The following is a 20,260-nucleotide window of genomic DNA, read 5'->3' on the forward strand; positions in this document are numbered from 1 at the left end:
ATGATAAAAAATGTCAGAAAGGGAGGTAGCTCAAGAATGTGATGGAATTCAACAGAATCTTACAAAAAACCTCTGTTCCCCTTTGCCAAACTTGGTGGCATTACAACGTGAGTTTCAAATCCATGGGAGGCTGCTTTGCTAAACTGCTGTCTGCAGTTGCAATATCATGATTATTGCATATAAAAGCTAGCCAATGAGGACTGCTACCCTTACTGCTGGCATGTTTAGCATTTTCATTTTTAAATCATTCACCATTTATTACATTCATCCATATTATCTATCCTTAAACTGGTCTTGTTTTCCAACTCTAGGGTGTGCCTGTGAGTATGGCTCATTAGATTTGATTTCTTTTAATCATTTCCCATCTATATAAAGGTGATATCCGTAATTGGTTGCTGTTCTGTCAAAAAAAAAAAAAAAAAGGAACAAATCACTCCCAACTTCCTTTTACATTCTGCAGTTATTTACCACATGTATTTCAAGTTACTTAAAAGAAATCGCTCTTGTTTCATGCCTGAAAGCTGCTATATACAACTGTAGCTGTGATAATTTTTTTTTTCCCAAAGAAATATTGTGTTTGATTTATTCTGAATTCATGCAAGTAATGTATTGCAGCAAGCAGAACCATTGATACCTAAAGTAAGTTCAGAGTTCATCTTTGTGTGGAATAAACTAGTTTTCAGCTGCCCAAGATTACATAATGCCATGGCATAGATGGGATCTAGAGATGATATGAAATTCTGCTTAGTATTCACTGATTTTAGTATAATTATGATAATTTATATAAGGCTTTTGGAACTAATTCACCAATGGAATATTCAAACTTCACATTTGCTTCACTTTTGTTTATTACTAAATTATGTAAACATGAACATTATTATGATGTGATACAGTTTGTTGTATCTGTATATATCTGTTTAACAAGTAAAGGTCAAAGCTTAATTTTTCATGGATTAACCAACATTTCACTTCATTTTATCGCTCCATGAACTTGGAAGTATTGACGACAGTTTCCTCTTGTGTATAATCTGCCATCACTATGATAATGTTCTTTCATTTTGGATACCTGTACTGTATATTATATCATTTCAGTGTATCTGTATCAGTTTCATATTTGCCTTTTTTTTTCTTTTTTTTTTTTGTCATGGACTGTTGATTTGCTGAACATAAGTTTGATGATTTGTTACATTGGTTCTTTTTCTGATATATTAGACACAATGGTATCAAAGTCAGCTAATATACTTTGTAAATTGTAAAGTGAAGCCATGTTAAATCATGTATTTAATGATTTCATCTAAATTCAAGGAGAGTGCAAATTTGCAGCCATTTCTTGGAGAGTAAGATGCTTTATTCACACAAAGTACATGTAGATCATGATAGACATACAGAGTGAAAGAGGAAGAGAAGGAGCAGAGAGAATGAGGGGAAGAGAGAGAGAGAAGGATTGATCTGAATTATTAAGCAATCTGAATGATATGCTCACCACAGTTTTCCTGCGAACTGTTTTGCACCAGTGATCGATACATTAGCATTATCATATTCTGCATTATATAGAGGGATCCATTTCTAAAAATACATATATATGTATTGTGAATGATGCTCATGCATCGCGTAGAAGCAGCGAGAATTCACCAGATGAGAAAATGACCGTAACATCTCCATATCGTGTTATTTCTGCTGTTGTACTGTGCACGCACAACTCTCACAACAGCATTTCAGAGCTGTTGACATTCCTCTTGGCATGCATTGAGTTTCATTTTGAAAGTGAAAAAAAAAAAAAAGGCTGCATGAGAAGTGTATTTGTTTCTGTGGCAGTTGCACCACATTATTGCATGCATTGAATCAGAGGAGACCACTTGTGTTTCACATGTCTTCTTTATTTTCTTGTTGCGTTTACATATCTTTAATATGTTTTTCAATCAGTGAATTCTTTCATCTCACTAAATCTAAAACGGGTTGTCATGGAACAGCAGATGTATTACGAGCACATAGGTTGTAAGGATAACTCTGTACTGCAATGTCTTATTCAAGTCTGGTCATTTTTCAAAATTTTAGATATACGACAAGTTGCTTTGCTTTTGTGAATTCTGCATGCTGTCAGTAAATGATACTTATGTGTGCCTCTTTGGGTGATAGCATAATAAACACACCATCATCATTACTGATATTATGGGTAGTGTATCATCTAAAATAAAACTTTTCAAAATACCCCGCTAATTTGAGGTACCGTTTATACCCTGGGTTTCCCTTAAACCATGGTGGGCATTTCCATTTAATCTTCCTTGTATGTGTAGAGCACTGAAGGAAAATAATCATATGAACATGTATGTCTGTACGTGCACGTGTGTTTACTAATGGTCATTTGTTACAGAATGGATGCTGAATAGATCATACTTCAAGGGACCAGAAGAAAAGCATGTTGCTGATGTTAATGTCTGAGTTGTGGTGGTATTTCATTACTCTCATTCCTCTCTCTCTCTCTTTCCCCTGTCTCTTGGTATTTATTAAATATTTGCATGGAAATAGAACTTTGTATCCCAGTATTCATTTAGACATTTTTTTTTCTTTCTACTTCATCTGTCAGTAGATATAGTACATTTCACCCAGGCACCACTAATTAATGGTCACTGCATCACGTCTCAAAAGTTGTGTCTCACTCAGGTGTATTTGTGGGGAAGCTGTGTGGTAAATATGAGACAATGTATGTCCCGTATTGGCTATACTGTACCATGTTGTTATATAATAGTAAATAGTCCATTTGTGTGTGTGTGTGTGTTTTGTGTGTATATTCCTGTACCAGGGAAGTAAGATGGTCAGCTGTCCCTGCTGCAAGTGTGTGAACTTGATGAATTTTTATTGTCCTTTTTTCTTTAACCCCCACAGGAGTGCGGAGAACAGAGCCATATCTTGTGATGAGCTTTGTTGTTTTGTTGTTGTTTTTTAATCATTGTGATACCAGTGCGCTTGTTATGCTTCATGTAGCATGCTTATTTGCACGGTGCATTAACTGATATAATAATACACACAACAACAAAAAAAGAAGAAGAAGAAAAGATAAAAAGAAAGTAAGTCCTGTCCTGCATGTTATGAATGATGTCCCTCTGGTTCAGTTGCCTCTTTCTTCCTCCACCGTCTATTGGCCTTATCATCTATCATCTGACATAAAATGTACATTTACTTTTCTTATATCCCTGGACGCAAAACAGTATACCCAATTTCTGCGGGGCTAAATTTGAATACAGCTTGTGTTGATTCCAGTACAGTGAGGCAGTATTCCCTGAGTTATGTTGTATTCTTGAAAGCGCACAATTTATGTTACTTGCTTGTATCATTTGAGATGGAAACTCACCCTTGCAAAGTATTAAATGCTTATGAAAGCATGCCAGCCAGCTTCCTGCTACTCTACAAAAACATCTTAGACAAAATCATTGCATATATAATATGCAATTACCACATTCACCAGCCTAGCCAAGCAATGATTTGCCAAAACCTTTTCCTAAGTTCAGCTGTTATGAAATTTAAATTATTATAGACTGTACAATCTTTGTTACATATCTTTAAACACAATGTTAAACATTTTAGCAACACCTAATGTAGTCATATCTTTGTAATAGTAGAAAATGTTCAGCTCTTTAATAAAATGTGTTAAGATTACAATGAGCTCCTTGAGGTGAAACTGTTTTTCTATTGCATGACAGTATGCTTCTGGATAGCGGACAAAAATGTCTCAATTTCCTCACTTGAGGAGTTATCTGTTTTATAATATATTTGTCTTTTGAATATGATGGCACCGCAATAGCGTAGGACACTCAATATGGATCATGGCCAATTCTTACAAAGTACATTTCATAGTCATAGGGAATATCAGAGTTCATGTTGGACCAAATTAAACAAGGAAATAAATATTTGTTCTCAGAATTTATAAGAACTATAATGAGATCAGCCTGCCAACCAATGTAAAATCTAGACTGAAAGTAGATGAATTAAATTCTGCAAACACAGTTCATAAACACTGCCAGACGTGAAGCAATATGTTTTGATTAATCAGCAGCAGGTGGCAATGGTTAATTTTTAAGCAGAATAATTTTTTTCCTTGTAATAATTCTTGTAATTGTGGTCAGAAGCATGTGTGAAATGTAGATTAGCATAGCCTTCTTTCTCTATGTATCAGTCAAATGCTGGGGGGGGGGGGGGGAGGAGAGAGGGGATTACCGGCACATCATAGCCATAGCTGCCAATGCAGCACTCAATTTCATTCATTCAAAATTATCCTCTCTTTTTTTCTTTTTTTTTTCTTTTTTTTTTGGGGGGGGGGTTACAAAAATGGATTAATTTGTATGACTTGATATTAGTTGCATTGCATGGTTTCAGTTTGACAGTTGTAGTTACTGGTATGGCCGTTTATCATACTCGGTTAAATGATTGCAGGAGGGGGGAAAACAAACTAGCCTGTATACCTTCTTTCAGCACATGATGTATCAGACTGTGTGTGTTAGGGGCAGTTTCAGAAAGCCTTGCCAGCGAACTGGTGATACATGTCAACCTCTGCACACTGCTTTGGTTGCCTGAAGCATGTTGAAAACTGCATTAGAGTGCTTCCCTTTTCTACAAGGTATTTGGCTTTTGGTGCTGTGCTATGCCACTGTGGGTTGAAGATGGTGTATCACTGTCTTCTGACAAAATTTCTGGTGTCCATGCGACTTGAACACCTGTACACTATGAACAGTCCATCTTTTTTTAATGTATGTGTGCATTTGCAGTGCTGGAGAGAGTTGGCTAGCTACCTTTTCATTGCATTTATATACTCTTCCCTGTTCAAATGAGAAAGAAAACAAAACAACAACAACAACAAAATCAATTGAATGTCACAATGTATGCATATGACATTGCTTGATCAGAGTAAATGCTGATTTAAGCACCTGCCTGTAAAGCATGCCTATGGTGCCTCATGTCACTTGCAACCCGATGATGAAAATCAACCTTAACATTGCAAGTTCATTATGGCCAATAAATCCACATAGGATATGTAATGCCAACACTTTCGTTTGCTTGTTTGCTTGTCTTTGTGATTGTTTTGTTTTCCATCAAATATCACACAGGGAGGTATCTCAATATCTTTTATAGCCACCCACTTGCGATATGTTAATTTCATTTGCTCATGCCTGCCCTAGTAAAGGGTTGATAAATGGATAGACATTGGTGTAGGGTGATAGTAAATGTACATGTGTCGTGCCCACAACCCTGATTTCATATCTTAAACTTCAGTGGCTTGAACCTGGTAACAGTGGATTTCATGATTTCTCATCTCACTACTAACACTGCAAGTCTGCATTCAAAAAAAAAAGTTAATCCTCAAAAGATGATTGACCTTATTCTATTTGCAAGGTGTAGGGCCTCCAGGAAAGTAGTTATTGCTCTCAAATATATGCCCCTGTTATAGAATTAAGATATATAAACATAAAAAATGTATGACATGATAGACAAATGCAGTTTAGTTTCTGATCATCCGAGCATTGAGAATTTAGGGTTTCTGGGACGAACACTGAACTATAGGGCTTTCTATAGCTCAGTCGGTAGAGCACCAGGCTAGCAATCCTGAGGACTCGGGTTCGAATCCAGATGGAATCCCATTTTCTATGCTCATTTTCACACATTATAGACAAGTAACATTTTTACAAAGATCATGTACTGGTACTAGGGGAAAAAGAAAAACAGAAATGCGGGTCTGAGTCAGTAAAAATGATACCATTCGTGACATGTCCTGCCAACCCCAAGCCAAGTTTTAGCATTTAGATTACTTTGGCCTCATAAAATTGCTTTTGTTATCCATGTTCTTATACAAGCCAGTGGTTTGTCATACCCATGGCTGATATTTAAAAAAAAAAAATCATTAAATTTTGGCAGAACTTGTATTTACTGGGTGATCATTTTCAATGAAGAGTATATGTTAAATCAAATTAATTAAATTAAATATTAAATTAGCATCAAGAGAAACATATCAAAGTCTAGCTGTTGATCAGAATGAAATCTCAGTACACAAAATTGCAGAGTGTTTGTCATTTCATGTGACGTGATGAGGCTACAAGAACTCAAAAAACTCAAAAGAAAATTCCCAGATCATTTGAATTCTCCTTGCAAAAGTATAATGCAAGCTGATTGAATATTTGCTGTGTACATTGTTGTTGTTTTTTTCTTCAAATGAAAGTGCTCTCTCTCTCTCTCTCTCTGTCTCTTGATTTGTTTGTATCTAGAACGAACTGCAGTTTTAGATTGAAATAAGAGCATATGGCAGCCATGTGACACAACTTCCTTTAAAACTAATCTCACTTTGTTAGAGCAAACCCAAATTTGTATGTTCTTCACTAATAAATTTGTGAGGCCTTTTTATGGTCAAGGAAGGCTGCTACTTTCTGTCTGCTAATTTTTGCCAACAATGACATATTTTGTCACCAGTACTTATAACATTCAAGGAACATGTGCTGAGACTGTCCTAGGCCCATTGTAATATATCTGCTGGCATACATGTATATTGTATTCCAAGCTTACCAATACCTATAGATCAGTTTGTTCCTTTAAAAACTTACCAGAGGCTTGACTGTCACAGCAACAGCATATCCACATTAGAATGATTCCAAACATTGATATGTGTCTATTGGGAGAAGGTGCATAATTGCTACCATTAGTAGAGCATCCTGCATAATTGGAGAAAGTAGACCTGTTTATAAGCGTTATACATCAGTAACTGGGTCTTTCTTGTAGCTGCTTGGTAAAGTGCTTGTGATATTCATTCTGAGTCCAGCTCACAAAAAACTCAGTGATGTTGGCCTCTACATTATCTCATTTCCTTCTACTACATTATGCTTATTATGCTTTGTGTAGTGTCCTTTTTCTGGTGGTTTCTTTATTTTTTGTTGTTGAAATATTGAAACATAAAAGAAAAAAACAAACATGTTCATAACTTCTAGAAACCAGCCAACCAGTTACTCATTGATTGAACAGGAATGATTCTAACCTCGTCGGGGGTTTAACTGAATAGTCATCCTTACTTTGTGGGCATTGATTTCTAGTCATCCTTTTATCCATTTATCTCAAAATTGTTTCTTTTGTAACAATGTGTTGTCCGTGTGATTAACTGTTTTCCAAATTCTGAGACTAGGGACAATGTCTGGAGCAACTTGAATGGCTTTTTGTATAAATAATCCTTATTTTGATAGTAACTGGTAATATAGCATTGTCTTGTCTTCACATCAGGTATGAAGGTTATGTAATATGTATGAAATTCTGCATGACAATATTTGATTTTGGTTTTGTTTTGTTATAATTTTGTTTTCAATCCCTGTCATGTGACTGCCTAGTTTTGTACCTTTAAAACTCTTTTTGCTGATCCTTGGATGATGTTTGTGATAGCAGATTTTTTATTTATTTATTTATTTTTTTTTTTAATAGAGTAGTAGTGTTGTCTTGGCATGGAAGGAATTTTCAATGAGACTACAGTTTTGTGGTCTGCCTCTGATATAGTCTGAAAGGCCATGTCTATGCAGACACATGTATGTATAGATATGTATGAATTGTATGAACGACATACATGTTGAAGTGTGCAACGGAGATATGTATTGTGGGTGGGTAGAACTGTTATTTTGCATAGTGTTGAAGTGCTCGTGTTCTTGAATAGCAGATTATTTGATTCTTTGGAGTGAGGACCTTAGTGGCTCGTGAATGTTTTTTTTTCTTCTTCTTCTTCTTCTTCTTCTTCTTCTTTTTCTTCTTCATGCAATGACCTGGAATATTACCACCTGAACCAGTAGTTTTAGATAGAAGTTGTAGATTTTGATTTACCAGTAAATGATTCACTCAGATATTTTAGATGTCTGTGAAATATTATCTTACTTTAGTCACAGACGTGTCATCTTTCCCTGACAAAAATTCACTGCAAGGAAGTGGTGGTTTTTGATGAAGTAAGGGCTCCGTTGAAGCTAGAAAATCTTCAAGTCAAGATAACTCCCTAACATTGTAATGGCCATAACATTTGTAATATTGTTCCAAGTTTGTTCAAACTGACTGTCATGACATTCTACTCAGGATATACTCTCCATGAAGCTGTAACAAACAGAAATGCACCAGTGATTCAACCTCCATACTAATATTAGTAACAGTATCCCATCGAGTCAGAGAGGCCACTTTCTGTTGTTTGACGGGCTGTATTTTTATTTCAATTTTCATTACCAGTATTCATTGCTAAAGTTCCATAAGGTAGAGTGAAAAATTATCTTTCCTTTGAGCCCTTCATTATTGTTCCTGCATAATTTTTTGTTTTGGTAGCCTCTTAAGGGCTAGAATTCTATTTGCTTCCTGAATTGCCAGCACTAGGAGATTTAAGTTCCTGTTTCTTTCTCATATTACCAACATTTTTTTACAAATTTGTACTGATATTATGCAGCTTTACCTGACCATGAAATACACATATTAGGTGTGCAGTTGAATTCAGTTCACTAATATGACAAGATGATTATTTCCGCTGCAAAATTTCCTGGGGTTTCATGGGTTAAAAGAAATAAAAGCAACTCATGAACCAAAATCATGCAAAAAGTGGAGCTTGTCATGTAAGGACTCAACGCTAATGGATACTTTGCCTGCAATAATCATTTGAGATGATAAGATAACTCTTCATCATTACCTTCTGCAGTAGAACAATGGAAGTGCATTGGTAAACGCCAGTGGCTTAGGTCGATATCTTTTCTGAATCTGAGCCGAATGACCCAACACGAGTGAAAAAGGGGCAAATTTGGTTACAAAGACATGTACACGTATGAAGAAGTTGACTGCGGGTTATGTTTGCATGCATCATGGATGAATGCATTCTATGTGTATGTGCTATTGGCATATATCATAAATCATATTCAGTATCTGCTTGTAACCATCCTTGCTGAAAGATGGATGCACCACTTGCTGTTCAATGCCATGCATTGCTGATGGTATAAGACTTTACTCCAGCATGTTAAATACATCCATGTGTACAGATGATTTCCCAATGGCTGTATGATTACTTTGCCCAGATTGGCCCAAAAGTCTTGGCTGCATGTACTGCCATATTCATAGCTTGATTTGATGGGAAAAAAAAGAAGAAGAAAAAAATAATAATATACCAATCATATGGGTTGCAATGCCAATATCACTTTTCAAAAGAATGGTAAACTGAAGAATACCTCTTTGTAAGAAATATTTGTACATGTACTACACTTGTAAAGAAATCTTATAACCCCTAACATCAGGTGGTTGATTGTTCTAACTATTGATCTATGTCATAATTCTAAATCACCTATTAAACAGGCATTTAGAAGTTAAGTTGAGCACCTTGCCATACGTACTTATATTTTCATTTTTAATACATTGCAAAGCATTTATCAAAGGAAGGTATTTCATGCTTGTACCAATATGAAGGACAAGCTGCAGAATTAATGTTACTATGGGAACAGTTAGCAAGAAAGTGACATGACAGAGAGAGAGAGAGAGAGATATGGTGATGGTGATGATGCTGATGCTGATTGCATCATTTAGCATTGGTAGGAAAAAGTGTACACAATGTGAAGAATACATTTTGCCTGTGTGCTGTAGTGATACACTAGCACAGTGCTTGCAGTGGCTGTTGGGTAACTCCAGTGTAGTTAGAAAATCTAATGTGCATGTCACAAGCGCTTCAGTAAGTATATAGACATTTATGTGTACTTATATGTGTGGGGGTGTGTATTTGTATGTGTTTATATGTGTATGTATGTATTCTGTATGTACATACATATGCACTCCTGGAATATACAGTACGTGGTATGTATCCATCGTCAAATATGTTCACTCCTATAAACATTCATGATCAAAGCTTCCATGTTGCAACACACCGTCCATCACTGAATTGCAAATGAGTATCATTCTGCCAAGCAGTTTTTTTTTTTTTTTTGTTTCATCCGTCGTTCTCTTGTGGCAGATTGTCAGATAGAGGTGTCTGGATGCTGTGAAATAACGCAGCAAGCCCATCTTTCTCTTCCTTCCGCAGAGCCAAGCAAGAGAGCCTCGGCACAGAGGGGAGGCCGGGAGAGCGGCGGTCAGGTGAAGCACAAGTCTGGTCAGGTGAGGAAATTAGAAACTTGACCTGCTGTCACTCTCACAGCAAGTCTTTCTGGATGGACTCCTTTTTGATTCTATGAATCTACTTTGTAATTCTTTGAATCTTTCAAAATGTTATTAAACTGCTATGCCTTTCAGCAATGGCAGCTTTGTGGTATGTTGAAGTCTCTGTAGAGGTCTTCAATTGCTGTGAAAATTTCAAATGCTTAATTAATTGCTATGCCTTTTAGTAGGTTCAAAGTATCAAAACGGAACCACATAAATAAATACGAACAAAACAAGGTTTCTCATAAAATTTGGTGAATGTATGCATTTTAGATTCATAAGTAATATGTATAGATATATTTTTTTTTTTCTTTAAGGTTGGACTTCATTATTAACCTTTACCAGGGAGGATGTGTATAATTGTAGAGTATTTCTTAATCCAGATTTGAATATTCTATTGCCTTGTGGTCATGTCATGCTTGTCTTTGTTTTGGTTGTTGGTCCTGTTGTGCACTTAGCAAACTGTAAAAACAATCTGGGGCTGTAGCAGAATGTCTGCTTCTCTGTAGTTTGCTGTCCACATTAGTCAAATCTCTTGGAAATTTAGTGCTATGTCAGTACATGACACACACACACACACACACACACACACACACACACACACCTATAATATATACATACATATTTCTTTCTGTCATGTTTAATTTCAAATTTGTGCTTGTTTTCACATAATTCTATGTCTTCTGGCCTTCCAGCATGCCATTCTTTTGTTGAGTTGAAAAAGAGATGAAGTGGATTGAAATTTAATTGTTGTTGGCAATATCAATTCATCCAATGCAGCACATTAGAGTAACCAAATACATTATCTGTGAAGGTTTTCTGCCTTTGTTTATGAGCACATTTCTTCCGTCGTAAAGTGGATGGCCTTCCCAACTCAGGCTATTGCTAATGTCATAACATGCAAAACAGGAAACATGATACCTTACCCAGAAACAATAGAAAGCAAAGCAAGAATGGAAGGCTCCCCATTATCCATCTATTTATTTGCCTTTTACCATTAATTTATATATTGTTTCATTCATTTTCTTATGGTATGATAGAGCAGCTGTGTTCGGCAGATTGATACCTTTCCTAAATCAGGATTACTAAGAGTAGAGATAGCTATGGCAGAGATATTGAGAGTAATTAAGCCTTGGGCATGGCAGTACAAGAAATTTTTTCAAATGACTGTGCATGAAGTGGAGAGTTATTAAAATGATTGTTGGTCAATTGTGTGTCCCTTCGTGATTGGCCTTGAACAGGTTGAGGAGAGCAAGGAGAAGGCATCTGCAGGCAAGACGGGTAAAGGAACGACCAAGCAGGAGGCACCTGCTCCTCCTGCTGCTGACTCCAAGAAACGGCCTGACAAGTCATCGGAGAAACGGTAGTGGTTTCTACTTTTTGCTCACTTTATATTCACAAGCAGTTGTGAAGCTTTTGTGCAGTGAAGGCTCTTATCTATGTTCATCCTCCTGGGTGGAAATGACTTCTTGCTTGTCTCGTTGAAATGTATATCCATATTTGTTTGTTTGTTTGTTCTTTAATCCCCAGGATTCAAGATTAGGAAAAAAAAAAATGAAAAACTCTAGAAACTGAGATAAGAACTGAAGAAATGTGTGAATATTAAAGAACACAAGCTTTAAACATTGTAGAGCATATGTGAATGTACCACATTTCCTTTTGCACTCATAATTATGTGAACATAATATATGTATATATAATTATATAAACACATACATTTATACTGAAAGCACACATTGTGAATGTTATCGTGAAGACATCTTGAAGACATTAAAGTTGAAGGACATAGATTGATCATGTGAAATGTGTATGATATTGATGTCGTTATTACCTCCTCAAGTACATTTCTACTATTGTTTTCTGTGCAGGTCTGGAGAGAGAGTGACCAGATCCAGCGCCAAGTCAGGTGTTAAAGGAGGTGGTGGCCAGACCACCAGTGACTCTGGAGCCGTAGGTACCCCTCCCAACAAGCCCGATCCAAAGAAGCAGAGTGGTCTCTCCCAAAGTCCCAAGGCAGCCTCGGCTTCAATGGAAAATGATACTGGTGGCAAACAAAACACCATCCCAGTGAACATCAGCCAGAGGTCAGTCTTCCGCATCACGCGCAACACAGACACGCAGATCACCGACAGTCTCAAAGCCAGCAAGGGAAAGAAGGCAAAGCATGATCGCAAGCAGGCCGAGGGGAAATCAGTGCAAGGATCAGTGCAAGTGACCCCAGAGATTACCATGAAGAAAAGCCCCAAAGTGAGCACTCCGTCTGAGAAGACAAAATCTGAATCCAGTGCAGAGAACAATGGTAAATTGGGTGGGAACAAAATCCTGAAAAAGAGTAGCAGTGTAGAGGGTGTTTTGCCCTCCAAACTGAATAAGATTAAAGCAGACTCTAAGGTCATCTTCCCTCCGAACAGTACTAATTGTAAGAACTTGAGTGAAAGCAGTACTGAGACTAAAATTGTCCCAAAGGACTCTGAAGTCAAAGCTGGAAGCAAACCCACTGAAAATCATAGTCCTCTTGGCAAAAGTCCCATCAAAGGAAAAGCTGCTGAAAAAGAAGACACTGGTGTAAGCAGTTTAGCAACTCAGCCCAAGAACAGCCCACAGATTGAAACTTTGTCATCAAAAGTTGTGGACGCAGCTGGGAAAAATGAGGAACTTGTTGGTGAGGTTGACAGTAAATCGGAAACTGCTCCAAATGCCGGAGAGGTGACTGAGAGTGTAGAAGAGTTCTATAAGCGACATGAGAATGAAGCTTTAGCAGCTCTAGAGAGTGAACAGAAAGGAATCTCGTGGCCTGTCAAATTGGACCCTGTCGAGGCAGGCTATCTAGCAGTTCTTGGTAAAGATTACAAAACTACTCTTCCATGGCCTACTGATCTGGTAGTACTCACCAAGGCTTCTCCTGCTCTCTCCTATAGTGTGAACCCACTTTCATATGACTTTAAAAGCATTCTTGGAAAAGATAAGTCAAAGTCCAGTGGTCGGGGCACTTCTTCCATGAGAAATGGAGAACATAAATCTGAAAGTTCAAAGAAAAAGAAGAAAAAACGCAAAAAGAAAAAAAGGTCAAAGCGTCGCCACTCTCATGGTTCTGGCTATGACACAGATAACTCAGAACGAAACAAGCGGCATAGGAAAAAGAAGCACAGAAAGCGAAGTCATGGGGATTCAAAGGACAGCAGAGGACACAAAAGAGGACATGAAAGCTCTGATGATGACTACAGATCAGGACACTCAAAGAGGAGAAGGAGTAGGTATTCAGACAGTGAATACAGCTCGGATGATGACCGCAGACGTAGGAAGAGCTCATACAGTGATGAAGACTATCACAAATCCAGGAGTTCTCGCAGGAGGCACAGATCTTCAAGCTATTCGTCATATTCAGATAGGGAAGGGAGGTCCTCTAGGAGAGAGCGAGGTTATCGTAGTGATAGCTATAGCGATGAAGATCGCAGCAGAAGCAAGCGATCGCGACACAGTCGTAGTGCTTCTCGATCGCCACGAAGGTACAGACACAGTCACTCACGGTCAAGGAGTAGATCACCAAAACCGGACAGGAGTAAGGCAAGCATCCTTGACAAAATCAAAGAGGATGCACCCAAGCTAAAAGCAACAGATCGTGCTGGCAGCTGTGTGGCTCTGAAGGAATGGGTGCGACAAGCTCTCAAAGAAAGCAAAGCTAGCGATCCATCCCTGCAGACTGACAAACCATCAACATCCACCACAGGCAAAACAAAATTGTCTGATTTGATTCATAACCTCTCCAGTGTTGAGGATAAGACTCAATTGCCTGAAGGCAAAGGACTTATTGTCAAACAAAGTAAAACGGGGAAAACACATATATCTGGAAAGCCAGTGCCTGATTCTCCTCCAGCTCAAACCAAAGTTGAAATAAAGCAAGAGCCCCAAACCCCTCAAGGGACATGTGCTTTCAAAGGTTCGTCAAATGGGGCGACTAGTGATGCTGCATTCACAAGAAATGAGGCAAGTGACATCAAAGAAGATACATTCAAAGTGCCGCATGCACCCAATTTGAAAAAAGAGCAAGAAACGCCCAAAGAAAAATCAGAAGAGGATGGCCCTGTTTCAATACCACCCGAAGAAATGGAAAAGTACAAGCAGCTGGAGCAGCAGGCAAGGTTACATGTACAGCAAAAGCTGATGCAAGCTCAGGGGCAAGTTAGTGGCCAAGGTAGTCAGGAATCTCAGCACTCAATTCAAATGGAGCAGCCGCATCAGCAGCAGATAATGGGGCAGGAAGTTGGACTTCAGCAGCATGTAGAAGCAGTTGTTCCACAACCTACTCTGGTTCCTCAGCATCTTGTTTGCCATAGGCCTGCATTGGCACGTATACCCCAGGTGTTGCCGCAACCAATAGGTGTACCTCGTCCAGTACTAATCCCCCAGCAAGGTTTGGTTGCAGGTGGACGGTTCATACGGGCCCATGTTCCTCAAATTGGTCATGGTGTGGTTCAAAGATTCCCTGAGCCTCAACTCATGAGTTTAACAGAACAGACTAGTCAGGCTAGTCAGGGACAAGATGATGATGACAAAGATGAGCCCAGTAGACCTCCAGGATTCATTGGTCCAATACATCCAGGCCATCCACTACAGGATGTACCTGGCCAGCAGGAGCAGCAGGTAGAGATGGAAGTTCGACCAGCATCCCGTTCATCATCACATCCGTCACCACTTCCTGCACAATCCCCACATCTTCAAGGCTCAGAACTTTCTGGTAGCCCACAAATGGTCTTTCAAATGCCAATGATTCGTCCGAACACGCCAGTACCAGTTGCAAGTCCCATGGGTGTGCAGTATGTACGTGTTCATACTCCACCAACCTCATCAGTGTCTCCAATGCAACTTGTACCTGTACCTGGCCAAGGATTAGCTCTGCAGGCGGGTGTTCCTGTACATGGAGGAATACCTTTACAAGTAGGTTTAGGTGGTGCAATCAGAGCAGTGACTCCAACTGGTGTTCCAGGAGCTGATGCTGTAAGGGTCATGACACCCATTATTACTCAAGAAATGTTGCAAGCAAGAGGGGAATCATCCCAACTTGTTGCAGGCTTGCCTGGCATGGTTCCTGCAGGATTACGACCAGGATCTGCTCCATTACAAGGTGTTCAACTGCAAGTCAGTTCTGCTCTAGGAGCACTCCAGCCAGGGAATGTTGTTACTTCAGCTGTACCCCGTGCAATGGTTCCTGCTTCGATGCCTCATGAAGCTTTACAAGCAATGCAGGCTGCAGGTGGTGTAGTGCCTGCTGGAGCATTACCGGCAGGTGCCATTCCAGTTAGGACACCCCAGGCCGGGGCAATCCCTGCTGGGGCAGTTCCTGCTGGAGCTATACCGGCAGGAGCAATACCAGCAGGAGCTATACCAGGAGCAATACCAGCTGGAGCAATTCAAGCAGGAGCAGTACCAGCTGGAGCACTGCCATCTGGAGCAATGGCGGCAGGAGCAATACCGGCAGGAGCTGTACCGGCGGGAGCATTACCAGCGGGAGCAGTACCGGCAGGAGCATTACCAGTAGGAGCGCTACCAGCAGGAGCTGTGCCAGTGGGAGCTTTGCCACCTGGAGCTGTGCCACCTGGAGCTGTGCCCACTGGAGCTGTGCCCACTGGAGCTGTGCCTACTGGAGCATTACCAGCAGGTGGGATTGCTACAGGAGGAATTCCAGCTGGAGCCATACCTTCATCAGGCCTGCAGCCAGGCATTCGTCTCGCAGCTATTCCAAGAGTTCCTGCAGTTGGTGTGCCAACTGGAGCAATTCCTGTATCACTTCATCCAGGTGCGGTACAGCGTGCAGGTCTCCCTGTTGGACTTCCAGCTACATCTGTTTTTCCTGGAGGTCTTGTACCAATGAGGGCTGCCGTACCATCGAGCTCACTTTTATCTCCCAGACCACGTGGCTTATCAATGGTCGGACCAAGACTACCGAGTGCTAGGGCGCCTACTCCCCCAGTTTATGCAAGGGAAGTGATATCACCTCAGACTTCTTTTGCCAGGCCTTCTATGCCATCACCTCAGCCTGCTAGACCTGTTTCTGCAGATTTGGTCTCTGCACCCTCACCTAAACAGGATGCCAAACCTTCAAGTGATAATGACTCTCAAAACCATCCTGCAGTATCCCCAGCACCTGTGCTACAAAGTAATCGTCCTGAAACACCCAATAATGCAAAGTCACCCAGGCATACTCCAGTATCTGAAAGTCATGGTTCGCCGAGCCCGCGGCCTATGGTGCCAATATCAATAAGTATAGGAGGAGTTCCTGTAAGTGTTGAGATACCGATGCCTGCAGATGGTGTGATTCGCTCATCCTCACCAGGAAGTACTTCTAGTAATACGTCAGCTGCACCAGAAGGACCACCAAGACCATCAATATCACCAATGATCAGGCCCACCAGATACCCACAAGTTGGTACGCCATTGTCGTTACATCCATCAGAAGCAATGGTTAGACCTCCGCTGCGTGCAATGACACCTGTTGTAGGCCGACCTGCAGTTTTGTCTCCAGAATTGGCCTTGCGTCAAATGGGTGTATCACTACAGAGACATGGTTTACCTATCAGAACACCAGGACCTGCAGAAATGCCAGAAACAAGTGCTCACCTTCAGATGCGCTTACAAGGAGTTGGACCTTCTATGCAAGTACGTGTTCCTGGTGGCATTGCAACTATTCCTGCAAGGATGCCAGATGCAGGTCATGGAGGTGGACCCAGCTTGCCCCCTGGTGCCATTCGTATTGGTAACAGCGCAGTCTCTTTACAGCCAGGAATGGCAGGTGCTCCCCCAGGAGCAATTGGATTGCCACCAGGTGCTGTTCGTCTGCCTCAAGGTGCTGTTGGCTTGCCTCCTGGTGCTGCTGGGAGCTTGCCACATGGAGCAGTGAGGTTACCTCCAGGTGCAGTGAGATTACCACCAGGCGCAGTTGGTATGCCTCCAGGTGCAATACGCCTCCCCCCTGGCGCAGTTCGTCTGCCCCCAGGGGCAGCTGGTATACCTGCTGGTGCAGCAGGTCTGCCTGCAGGGGGCCAACCAATGATGCAAATGAGGCTTCCTGGGGCCATGCCTGGTCGCTTGCCTGGTGCTCCCAGAATGCAACTTCCAGCTGCTGCCCTCATGGGAAAACCACTCTTTAAACCTGGCCTTCCGAGAATACCCTAGGATCACTTGTCACAGGCCGTCTGTGTGACAAGCTAGCAGTATGTAGAATACAATCCTGATGTGAAGAAGTTCTGTTTTGCAGGATGTTTTTGTAATGTGTGCTCCATACTGTTATTCAGTTTGAGTATCTGCAATTTGAACTATAGTGTATCTACAAAGTTCAATCTAGCATTTATTTATTTTAATCATTTGGTGATCTCAGATATTTTTTATACATGCACATAAGCTTGCATGCAAATTTGTTCATTATCGTTGGTCACCAGGACACTTCTTCTTTTTTTCTTTTTTTCATTTTGAGGTATCCAATGTTCTGTAAATTGAATGATATACCAGTGACACTTGAAAATGGTTAGGTGATGACATTGTCTTATGAAGTGTATGACATTTTCTGTTTCTCCAAGTGAGAATCGGGTTGACGTGGCAGTTGAATGTTACATTCTGATGAACATGCTCACATTGTGCTTCTTACATTGCTGGGAACATGTAGCATTACAGATGTGTTGCAGAATCGGCAGCACTGTGAATTATGTCACTTCAAAAGAGAAAGCACTCGCCTTGTCAATACGTATGTACAACTGATGATCAGGAGAAAGTGGAATATCTTGACCGATCTCGTCATTTATATATGTCAGAAGTGCAATGATGTAGTTTCTCCTGGATCTGGCTGGTCCTTGAGCAAAATTGCTCGAGATGTTTCTTCTTTCTTTCCTCTTTTTTTTTTATTTTTTTATTCATGTGCCATAAGCGGCTTGTTAATGGGGCACATGGGAAACTAGGTATTGGTGGGATTTTTTTTTGTTTTCTGTTTTTTGTTTTTTGTTAAGAACTTATCTTGGAAGAATTATGTTGTTTTGATAGATGAAAGTGTTTTTAGCAGTAATTACCTCCTCCATGTCATTTCCAGCACTGGATTTGTCTGCGTATTTGTAGATCAATGATCAAGGACAAAGTTGTGCATGTTTTAATAATCACATGAATTTGTCATTGAAACATAGTGTACTCATCCAGCTGATTATTACACAGGTCATAGGATTGGCTTATCCAAGATATCAACAGCTGACACAGCTTTCAAGTGAATCTTTTCACTGCACAGTTGTTTTCTACTTTTAAAAGCTCTCTAAAGCAATGCAAGGGTAAATGATGTCACTTCCTCATCAGTCCTGAATATGCCTTTCTTGGAGATAAGTGGTTAATGCTATCAGTCTGACCATAACAATGTTCTGCCTATTGAAATTCTAACTAGTATTATTATCATAACTGAGTTTTCAGCCAGTGCCAACATACTAACCCTCTAGTGCCAGATTTATCTTGCGACTTGAGATGAATTTCCCGAGTTGACTTCAGTAAAGATTTCTTGAAAGGGCCAATTAAAACTTTAAAGCATGCTAGGGGATTACTGCAATAGTAGCATAAACCGTGCATACACTGTGATCTGCCCAGATTGAAAGACAAGATTATGACTGTATGCCAATTGCAAGAAAACAAAATTGGCACAAGAATGAACGTGAAGTTGGCGCTTTATGAAACAAGTATATTTGAACGGAACACATAAAGGGTTAGGAAGTAAGGGAGCACACTCCAAAAGGTAGGAGTCTTCAGCAGGATGTGTTTGGCATTAGAACAGCTTGTATGAAATCTTATTGTGAGAAACTAAATATCTAGTTCATCATTCTGTCACCCTCGTAGGTGGGTTGCCCTTTAACTAATGGGTCACACACACCTGTACATTATTAATTTGACACAAATGACACTGTGTAATGGTTGTCAGCAGAGCTGTTGTGTATATTGTCAGAACTGACAGAATTTGCAGTTTCCATAAGAGACCTTGTACATGAGAATGTTTTTGTGCAGCCAACACTTCAGAGAAATCAGGGTATTACCCCTCTTGGGAATTTTCTGTAGAACGTAAATTGTGGCGAAAGTGAAAAGAATTTGAGTACATGATCAGTTTGTGGAGATTTTGTACCCTTCTGTTTTGTAATGCTCACCTTTAAAGTTTTGTCTGGAGAATGTCTTTTTTTTTTCATTTACTAGAGTCTTTAATAGTAGGGACATATTCACATCTTTTGAAGGATTTTGATATTGTAGATTTGCAAGACAATGAGTAATGTAAAATAATCCAGCTCAGATATATGATATGCAAATTATGAATGAGCTCTCTTAAGCTTTTACTAAGTTTTCACCCATATTTCCCTTTTGTGTCAAAGAGGTGGTTCAGACTTTATTTCAAATAATGGAATGAAATCTGTGAACTTATACAGCAATAAAAAAAGAGTTTGCCCCTGAGTAAAACTGTACAAAAATTTATCCATCATTTTCGTGTGGTTTGGTGTCATTCATGGATTATGAAAGTGTAAAGTATCAGCAGAGTTTAAGCTCACTCTCCAGTCTGCCTATTCTACTAACATGGAGGAGAGCTGGTAGCAACAAGACCAAACTAGAAAAGCATCACTACCAAAATTTAATCATCTGTTCCTTGTGTCATTATCAACATCCAAAATCATATTCACACATTTTTGAGTAATTTTGCACACAAACAGACCCATCACCGACAAAAACAGAACTTCCTTGGCAGAGGTAATAAAGCAAAACAGCACACACTGCATTTCCAGGTATCTGCAAGAAGTGTCATTACAGAGCAAATTTAAATGTTAATTTAATGGCTGTGTGCTACTGACCTTGCATTTGAAGTTTTGTTGAAGTGAAATGACGAGCAGATGCTAGCCATAAAGAATACACATACACACTTTCCAGACTGCCATAATAATCTGGCAAATCATCTGTTTGGTCAAATAACTTGCAACCTATGCTTTGACCCATGTGGCAAAGTGATTTTTTTTTTCTTTCATGGAAAAAGGCCACTGTCTCCCAATGCCCTCAGTGGAAACAGTGACCTTCTTGCAGGAAAGGCAGGATTTCAGGTTGACTG

At 39.8% G+C, this 20,260-nt stretch overlaps 1 protein-coding gene across 1 annotated transcript in view; it reads left to right on the forward strand.

Annotated features, from left to right (window-relative positions):
• LOC140238036 (uncharacterized) overlaps positions 1–19,638 on the forward strand; it is an 89,238-nt gene extending 69,600 nt beyond the window's left edge. The window contains exons 4-6 of the mRNA XM_072317962.1: positions 10,046–10,119; positions 11,403–11,524; positions 12,030–19,638. Of these exons, the coding sequence (XP_072174063.1) occupies positions 10,046–10,119; positions 11,403–11,524; positions 12,030–17,331 (5,498 nt within the window). The 3' untranslated portion in view covers positions 17,332–19,638. The remainder of the gene's footprint in view (positions 1–10,045; positions 10,120–11,402; positions 11,525–12,029) is intronic.
• Positions 19,639–20,260: the final 622 nt, after the last annotated feature.

This window comes from Diadema setosum, chromosome 14 (assembly GCF_964275005.1).
Source record: "Diadema setosum chromosome 14, eeDiaSeto1, whole genome shotgun sequence".
Classification (NCBI taxonomy): domain Eukaryota; kingdom Metazoa; phylum Echinodermata; class Echinoidea; order Diadematoida; family Diadematidae; genus Diadema; species Diadema setosum.